Raw genomic sequence first — 9,822 nt, forward strand, 5'->3', positions numbered from 1 at the left:
GGCCGTGGAAGAGGAAACGGGAGATCCTGAGGGGACCGATATGGGGAAGTGAACAAAGACCAACAGTGGTGAGGGAGACAAAAGCCACAAGCTATTACTTCTGTTTGCATGCCATTAGCAAGCAACCTTGTGCTGCAGTCCCCTAGCTCTGCTGCTGGTGCAAGATCCTCTGAGAGCATGTTTTCAATGAATGCTCATAGAATTAATTCATTATTACGTTTCAGAGGAGAAAACTGCTTTAGCCTTAGAGCCAGATAGCTTCTGGGAGGAAGGAGGTTTCACTCCCAGCCGCTCTCATCTGGCTGTTCCTAAGGAGACAGCGTGTACCATTTTGGTGGGTTCCAAGTCCCAGGAGAAATAATCTCAAGAAGGGTCCACAGCATGACCCAGGGCATAAGCCTCCTCTTTGCTTCAGCCACCCTAAGACCAGGCAATACCTCCAGAACAGAAAAGCTGGGGCAAATGCTAAAATCCACACAGGTGCCTGAAGGTGTTGGTTGCACGGTAGGGAAATGCAGAGCTAGCCAAGGGGCCAGCTGGACTGATCTGCTGAAGGCAGGGAATGGGAGGGTTACACACCAGGGAGCTTTTCATCCAACAGGTAAGTGGTCTGGTGGCCTTGTTACCGAAATCTCGGAACGAAGAACTTATCGACACCAATGTGATGTAGATAAGCAGCCACTTCTTTATTAACAGCCAGGTGCATGAGTGAGTCTTCTCACAATCAACACACACCAAGTTTCAAAATCAGACACCATATATAGAGCGTACTCATGCATATTCATTAAGTATTCATGCATAACCATGCTATTTCCCAAAAACCATTAACATATTCTCCTCCCATATCTGATTCTGCACAGTAAAGGTTAGAAAGGTCCAGAAATGGGTCTGGGGTACAACTTGGGTAGGTGGTATATGAGTCGGTGGTCGCGATTTCCCCCTGCCGGAATTACCTTTTACTAAAATTCACGGTTTCTTGGCAGGTAACTACAAGCTGTTCTGGTCGACTCTCCCCAGTTTCCATAAATCCTATATTCTGACATTTCAATACACTTTCTACATACGGAAGACTAGTTAACTACAAAGAAACCTTTCAAACCCTAAATTTATTACCTAAGTTTAAACACTGATTCTAGCCCACTCTTCTCGCCTCAGTACGGGACTGTACAAAGGATTTCATAACAGCTTTTACTGTGCAAATATATTTCTTATCCCTCTAATTTTCTATTAAAAATGATTTTATAAAATCAAATAAAGTCAATCAATCTTAACATATTAGCAAATCTGTAACATTTCCCCCCTTTGAAAGTGTTGAAAATTATTAGTTCAATACTTTCACATTATTTACATATCATTTATTTCAGCATATTTTGGTGGTGGACTACGTCTTGATGGAAGAGTTGGTACTTCTCTCATACGATTGACTGAAATTCTATTGGTAAACTGTTTCTTCAAACATGCATATACTAGCACGATCATCAGAAAGACAATTAGTAACAGAAACAAAGTTTTGATTATGGATTGTATCCAAGAGCTCAAATTCCATCCCAGTTCATTAAAAAAATTTTCCCCAGCCAATCTTCTAACGTATCTTCTTGAATTGATTCTGTATCTTTTCTCAATTTTACCTAATAGGTCCAGATCATGTTCCACATCTTGAGTGACATTTGGAATGTGAATGCAACTGTGGTTCAGTCTATCCTTGAGATATATACATGCCCCATGTTCTTTAAGTAGGAGCATATCTAATGCCATTCTATTTTGCAAAGTCATCTTGGAAGTCGCCTGTAACTGTATGTTCAATTCCTTAAACCTCTTTTTGGTGACATTCGTTAATTTTTCTACTTGACCTGTTAACTGATAAAGCCATTCTCTATTTCTATATGATGCTATAGGATTCAAAAGTGATTCAAGTGCCCAGTCAATTTTTACTCCTGTTGAGGGTTCATTCCAAGTATCATCATCTGTCTCAGACCTCTTGGTTCATTTTAATTTTAAACTTTCTAGGGATCCTCTAAATGGTGATTTTTTCCAAATCGGACACAATGCTGGCATGCCTAAAGTGACTTGTTTCACCTTATCATCTAATGGTAGATGAGTTGTCCAGGTTCCATCACTTAATGCCCAAATTAAATGTCCTGGACTTTGAATAGTAGATTTTCTGCAACTAAACAGAGTTCCTTTCCTGGGTGTAAAAGTGCTGGTTAAATTGAGAGTATTTTTAAGACCTCGGCAAAAACAACCATATTTTAAAGCAGCGGCCAAAGGAGGAATTTGTTGAATTATTAAGTCTGCATTGCTGCAAGCATACACTTTTTCACCTTTCCACCATGACACTATTTTACTTTCCTTCTCTCTCAGTGAAGATGCTCTATCATCAACCCAGGGTAAAACTGCAAAAGTTTTTCCATCCCAGGTAAAACACCAAGGAGTTCTGGCCGTCTACTGGAATTGAGAAAATATCACCATGGACCATATAGAGCCCCGTTGTTCTACTAATTGTGTACCTTGGCCAGTTTTGTTACACTTCCATTGCATGATACTTTTGTTTACGTTGGTTTTAAGTTGTTCATCATAAGAACACCATCTTAACTAGGGATTTGGACCCCCAGGAAAAAGAACTCGAGCTATGGCACTAGGTCAGGATCCTGTTATAAAATCACAATTCAGTAGTTTTTTACAATCTGTTTCTTTGCCTGGCAACTTCCACTGTTTTCTAATAACCTTTACTTGTTCATACCATTGAGTTACTGGCCTTTGTTCACAATAAGTGGTCTCATTTTTATGTTCCAGATTGGTCAGATTAATGGTTAAAATTCCCCATGGAATAGATTCACCTACTGCCTTCGGTATTGGTAAACAAGCAGTAATGTGTGTAACATTTTGCAAATTGGCAAATCCTTTAATCAATCCCAACATCAGATTTTCCTCATTCATTTGTTTGGGAACGTCAATTACTTGTTCTGTTTCTAGTTGTCTTTTGTTCCTATCCACCAAGTCAGCCCATGATCCTACCAGCACTACCGACCAAAATAAAATAAAAAAAAATCCCAATCAAAATCTGATATCAAAAAATTAGACATGTTTCAGTGTCAGTTTTAAAGTCTCAGGGTCACGATTGACAATCTTCCATGGAGTAGGTGTTCTCTTCACTCGAGTATAATGTATCCAAACACCTGATTCTGCAATCTTGATAGCTGTAAAAGTGGATAACAGTATCTGGAAAGTCTCCAGCACTCCTGCAAAGGTTCGGAGGTCCAAGTCTTCACATAGACATAGTCTCCCAGTTGGAAATCATGCTCTGAATTCTCCAGGGATAAAGGTCTATTCCAAATTAGTGCACTCCGAATTGCAGCCAAAGTTTTCCTTAGAGAAAGCAAATAGTTATACACATCTTGTTTTCCTTTTACATGTATTTTTGGATTTGGTTCTGGAGACTCATATGGTTTTCCATATAATAATTCATAAGGACTGACTGAGGTTCCACTCTTTGGCTGTACCCTGATTCGTAATAATGCCAATGGAAGCGCCTGAGGCCACTTTAGACTAGTCTCTTGGCAAATTTTACTTATTTCTATATATTCCATTAAAAATGATTTTATAAAATCAAATAAAGTCAATCAATCTTAAAGTATTAGCAAATCTGTAACAGCCTCACATCTCCCACACTTTGTCCTCCCCCACCAATGCCATCCAAACAAGACCCAACAGACTCCAGGACGGCTCCCACTCACCATTTTGCTCCTCTACCCACAGGATCCCTGCACACAAGAACGGCAGGCTGCCCCACGCTGGAGTTGGTGCTCCTGTGACATTCTCTATCCTCCTCTTTTTTGCTTGTGAATTGCGACAAGGCAAAGGTTGTGTGTAGCTGGGTGCCCGTGACCTGATTTATGTCACAATCAGCTAAACGCTGAATACAGGACAAAAAGGCGTGGGAGACAGAAGGCAAACATCAATACGGGGGTTAAGGCGATTATAATAAATCCTGGACTACTTTTGATCCACGGCCCAAAGTTTCCCAGCCGTGAGAAGAGACCAAAGGCCTCCCACCCCTGGCTCTGCTGCAGGTCTTTGGTTTAAGTTTTGTATGCTTTTGTGGATTGATTCAGAGCGGTCACTCAGACTGACGTAACACATCCTATCAAAGTCTTCACACCCTTGTCCCTGCACTAATAATAAAGATCAATAGCAACTCGGTTCTGTAGCAACATACGACGGACAGAATCGACACCTGTTAATAATAGTAAGCCAGGGAAAAAAAAGAAAGAAATAGTATTGTAGTATTACTTTCTTTAGCAAGCTAGCAGCCTTATTTACGAAGCACGTGAAGAGCGTGCACTGTTCTTACAGAAGAGATTAGAGAAGCAAAAATGTGTTACGCTGCATTCCAGAACTCAACCTGAGAGTTACAGTCTGCTGTGAGTTCTGGGTTATAACCATTTGACACATGTTGGGGTTGCGACTGTGCAGGGGCTGCGATGCCCGTTTGCAATTCTCATTGGCATTATCACAGCTAGTTGTTTTAAAAGCAACCCTTGAGCTTCCTCCTGCTCGACTTGTTGTTGCAAAATATTCTGAAGCCGATCAATAAAGTTAGTCTATGACTCTCTAGGAGCCTGCAAGACTGTGGCGAAGGACGCACTAGAGGCTCGCCCAGACTCCCGTATCCCCCTGCCCGGACTGCCTTCATAGCCATCTCCTCCATCTGCAAATAGCCGTCCCTGGGATACCTTGCCTGAGTCACAGGATCGGACGGCACAATTATTTTCTCCAGCCAGCGGCTCACAGTTCACAGCAATTCCCCGATTAAGCTTTTCAATCGAGGCCACTACACATAGCTCGCAAAAATCAGATAACCACATCATGCACTGCGTCGGAGTTCGTACCACACAAAGCAATGACTTCCAATAATCACGTGGTGTGAGTGGATAAGGCTCTGCCATCACTTCAAGAAGGGACACAGCAAAAGGACTATGAATCCCCCCTTCCCGCACGGCTTTGCTTAACCCTTTAACAGCCTCGTATTGCACAGGCTGCCACTCTGCAGGTTGATTTGGCTGACAAAATACTGAACGTGCCATGGCGGCTCCCAAATGCCCTCGCTTAAGCGCTTCCCGCTTGCATTGCTGCCACCGATCCCTCAGACCCCCTTTCACCCTCCCCGAACATACAGCCAGTGCATCAGGGGGAGGAGGAAAAAGGTCTAGCTCCTCTTCCGGGTCTATAGGACCTGGGTCAAAAGGTTTATCAGTGTCAATGGAATCATTGTCCGAGTTGTCCTGTTCCCGCGCTCGGTCCTGTGCTGTGAGGGTCGCTGCAATCAGTGACAGGAGCTTTGGCGGCACAGGAGGTGTGGACGGAGTCGCCATCGCTGACGGTGTGTTGAGAAGAGCCGCGCTGTCGGCGGGATTTACAGCCTCCCCTGGTTTAGCGCCGTTAGTAGAATCAGCCCACACTTGGCGGAAGAGGAGTCAGAATTTGCCACCAAGGCGCTAAACACATTCCTGCCACGGAGTCCCCCTCCACGGCAGCATCATACAATCGCCTGCCGACCGCTTGCCAGGCAGGAATTTGCAAAGTGCCATCAGGTGGAAAGTCCAGCACTTTGTCACGGATCCATTCTAGCAGAGTCACTAGCTGCGGACCCATCATCACATTCTCTAACCAAGTTTGTGTAAAAGGAGAATATAGTGCATTTCGCGTGACAGTTTTCCGTAGTTCCTTAATCATTTCCCAGTGAAATGCCTGATATTGGCCCGGGTGCCTATCTTGTAATATCACGGGAAACGCGTGCGCTCCCTCTTTCATACTTTCCAAGTGCACTCTCCTCCAGCCCTCTGTAACGCGTCTGCCGATATCATTTTCATCATCGCTGCTGCTCCCCTTATTACCGCTCTGCCGCACCACTCGCTTCTTCCTTACTTTTGACTGTTCCTTTTTTAGCCGCAAAAACAAAATGTGCCGCTCCAATTCCTCCAGGCTGTAGCCTCTGTAGCAGTAAAGGTAATTCGGCACCTACCCATTACTGGGTAGCGCTGCCACACCGTCACCATTAAGAGTCCTCAGAAAACATCTGAGTAATAGATGTTACAGTTGTCTCAGAACAGAGGTTAAGAATTTGCTCCCAGGTTCACGCACTGGTTTATAGGCTCTTAAATAAGTGGATTACTGAGAAATGTGACAGCTGCTTTATTCAGACAGGACAGTTCAATACAACTTCACATTTTGCCATTTACCACAGAAATGATACAGAACCTCTAGATACCAGAGCAGTTAAGTACAAAAATGCAGAATACCCAGACTCACCCAGAGGTGATCATAAAACAAAACCAACCCCCAAGCCACCACAAATTCAGCCTTCTTCCCTTGCTGCTTCCGAGGGTTTTTTCTTTTCTTTCAAAGCAGCTATGACATTGCACGTTTGCATGCCCTCGCTTCCTCTATTATTCAGTAACCAAACAGCCCCTGGATGCTGGAGAGAAGCAAGGTCTCCACGGGAAGAGTCTTCACATCAACCTGAATTACGGCCTTTCCAACAAACGGAAAAAAAAATAAAATACTGTCCCATCAGACAGGAGACAAAATTATCCAAAGTCCTACATCCCTTTCCCACAAGCAGGACACAGCTGACAGATTCAACAGCTTTCACGTTGTAAAGCTGCTCGGAAATAAGGCTGTTCATGCACGCGCTGTTGCAATTCCACACACACGCGTCTGAGGCCACCTTCTGTCAGTTCTGAACCAATACCACACCAAACCGTCACGGCCCAGTAAGTGTCAGCTTTGCAGGGCGGGGCAATCTTCAGGTTCAATACTGGAACCTAAGCTCCAGAACTGGAGCTAAGCTCCAGATCGGATGTATTCAGGGTAGAGCTGCTTTGTAGTAACCCCTCAGATAACAGCTGGAAAAGAAAGACCGCTATTTTCATTACAGAAGTATCAGACGAGTCAGAAAAGTTGTGTTTTCCTCCCAGTAGCCCCTAACTATCTCACAGAACCTCCCATAGCTAAGGAACCAACCTAAGGTTTTGCAGCTGTGCTCTCTGCTTGTCTCAACACTCTTTTAAAGTATATGAAGAGCAAAACTGACAAAAATTGGTAAGACTGAACAAATTTTGGCAGTACATAACACAGACTAAAACAGCAGTAAATGACAATTCTTTCGCATGTTCGGTTCTAAACACATCCTGCGAAAATAACGACAGAAGTGTTTGTGCCTGCACAAGTGGCTGGGCAATGAAAGCCCTAGAATTCAAGAATCTTTAAAACAAGCTCTGCCTTCGTGGCGTAGTACCTTCTCTCTCTCTGCCTACACGAAAACATTGACTGAGTTGTTCATCAACAGTTTTCCCCTTCCTTACCCCGTTTGCCCAGCAGCATCTGTCCAGCATCTTTAATATCATTGTACTCATGGAGCGAGCAGAGAAATGTGCTGCTCCAATTCCTCCAGGCTGTAGCCTCTGTAGCAATAAAAGCAGAAAAGGTCAAAAATGCCGCGCAGCGAGTGTTGCCCCTACTGACCCAGCACAGCAAGGAGATTTGAGACGCTCAAGCCTGGCACTATCTAAAGCAGAATCCGAAGGCAGCAAGTACAGTTGCTGCAAGTCATAAACACGAAAGCTACAAATGAGTAGACCCTCATTTTGAGTGGGGTTTTTTTTTGCCACATCGACTTACAAAAAAACCCCAACCCACCTGAATTCTCAGAATCAAGTAGAAACAGGAATAGGCTGTGGTGAATTCACTTTGTATCTGTATCTCTAATCTGTAGCTAGTGAAAAAAAAAATGCGTGGTGGTAAAGCAAAAAAGCTTTGGGAACAGCCTTTGTTGCTCTGCCGTTTCCATTCTCTGTACTACACGTGACCTTAGAAAATAACACTCCTTTGCAACAAATAACCCACAGAGATACCCTCTCTTTAAAAACCAAGCAGCAACTTTACCTCAAAAGAGCTGCTAATAAGCAGCTGCCACAGTAGGTCATAAGAAACCACAGTTAAAGCAGTTGCGCTACCTTGTAAGCGGCACCCGTCTCTTTCCAGGCCCTTCGCTTGCCTGGGAAACACCTCTGCTTCTTGAACACAAACGTTTAACCCACTTGCTTCAGACAGGAAATAAATAAACCCTTGATCAGGATGGAAGAAACAAGGAAACCGTTTCATCCGGGGCTAAACCGGGCAGGTCATACAAGCCACAATCTCCATTTTAATTCTCACATGAGCAAGGCCTTCTGGTAGCATGATGTGTCATAGCATCACGACGGTTAAAACCGTTCATTCCCAGTTTACAGGTAATTGCCTCAGCAACACCTGGGGTAAAGTTAAAATCCTCCTATCCGAGCTCCTAGTAAAACCTGGGTTTGCTTTACCAAATAAAGTGGAAAGAGTTCTCTCTTAACGGGTCCCATAAATCAAGACAACGCTGTAATCAACGTTGCACAGCGCCACGATAAAAACGGTGGCGTAAGAGGACGGCTTTTAGCTCTAAGCCCTAGACCGCTGGGTTTTTTTGAAACAAAAATAATTGAGGCATCACAGCGGCCACTGAGCTCGCCAAGGACGTACTCGGACAATAATTGTGCAGTTTCCTGGTCTAGAGCAAGGTCTTTCTGTTTCAGCTCTTCGATTTCATACTGCAGGGCTTCTTGGCTCGTTCCGTTAGGCTGGCAGGACGCGGGACGGGGCATCTGTAGAGCACAGGAGACATTTCACGCTACCTCAGCCCAGGGGAAGATGCTGCGGTGCTGGGGGGCGCTAATCAGAAATGGAGAAAAGAGGAGGAAAAAAAGGAAAGGAAAAAACACCGTGTCTCCTGGGCAGGGAGGGGGGAAGCTCAGGTAAAAGACTGATGGGTTTCTGTAACGTTGCCCCGCCCCCCATCATATTCTACGGCGTTTTGTAGATTTACAGCGTCAGGTGACAATAAGACCGTAACCCCCACAATTTCGGTGTTCAGAGGCGCTGCCAGGACGAGGCAGCGCCGGGGGGCGAGGCCGGCAGCTCCCCCCCAAGAAAACACACCCCGGCCCGTGCCGGGCCGTGCCGTGCCGGGCCGTGCCGTGCCGTGCCGTGCCGGGCCGGGCACTGCCGTGCCGTGCCGTGCCGTGCCGGGCCGGGCCCTGCCGAGCCGTGCCGAGCCGTGCCGGGCCCTGCCGTGCCGGGCCATAGACGGCGGCCGGGGCAGCCCTGGAGCAGGGCCCGCTCCCCCCAGCCCGCGCAGGGCCTCACCGCGGACCTGCAGCCGGCCGCGCCGCTCCGCCGGCCGCCACCGGAGGCCCTGGCAGAGCAGGGGGGCGCCGCGTCAGGGGCCGGGCCGCGCCGCCTCAGCGCAGGCACGGCCCGCGGCGGGGGCGGGGCAGCGGGGGGTACCGAAATCTCGGAATGAAAAACTTCCCGACACCGATGTGAGGGAGAGAAGCAGACACTTCTTTATGGACGGCCGGGTGCGTGAGTGAGTCCTCTCCCGATCAACGCACACCGAGCTTCGACACCGTACACCTCATCCAGGACTGAGTCATGCATCTGCAGTAAGTATTCATGCATGAACATACTATTTCCCCAAAATCATTAACAGACTCTCGCTTCGTATGTTAATCAGCTTCTCAGTCCTTCGCGCCTGCGCAAATCCTTCCAAGAATTGTGGGCAGGGGTCTGCGGGACGTGGGCAGTGGTCTCTGGGAGGAAGGCCGTAGGTCTTCCTCACGGGGTACTTTTCACCTTTTGCCTGGTATGTGATGGTCTTGCAAGTCTGCAGTGTTCTCATCGGCCCGAGCTAATGGATGTCCCTGTCGACCATCTGGTCCTTCGGCTTGTTTCTTTTAC

The 9,822-nt window shown here is 46.2% G+C and overlaps 1 protein-coding gene across 2 annotated transcripts; it reads right to left on the minus strand.

The window, feature by feature from the left end:
* Nucleotides 1-662: 662 nt before the first annotated feature.
* Nucleotides 663-9,063, minus strand: LOC308069252 (uncharacterized protein). Of its 2 annotated transcripts, none has more exons than XR_013930323.1 (2): nt 3,735-9,063; nt 663-3,366 (listed from the first exon to the last, which is right to left on the minus strand). XR_013930323.1 is itself a non-coding variant. In XM_080401269.1 (2 exons), the coding sequence occupies exon 2, from the start codon at nt 5,370-5,372 to the stop codon at nt 4,602-4,604; it is 771 nt and encodes a 256-aa protein (XP_080257395.1). In that variant the 5' UTR covers nt 5,373-7,463; nt 8,566-9,059; the 3' UTR covers nt 663-4,601. The 2 variants fall into 2 exon arrangements, 1 of the variants encoding a protein (XP_080257395.1); XM_080401269.1 differs by having other exon boundaries at nt 663-7,463; nt 8,566-9,059.
* Between the last annotated feature and the right edge of the window lie 759 nt (nt 9,064-9,822).

This window comes from Falco punctatus, assembly GCF_963210335.1.
Source record: "Falco punctatus genome assembly, chromosome: 9".
Lineage (NCBI taxonomy): Eukaryota > Metazoa > Chordata > Aves > Falconiformes > Falconidae > Falco > Falco punctatus.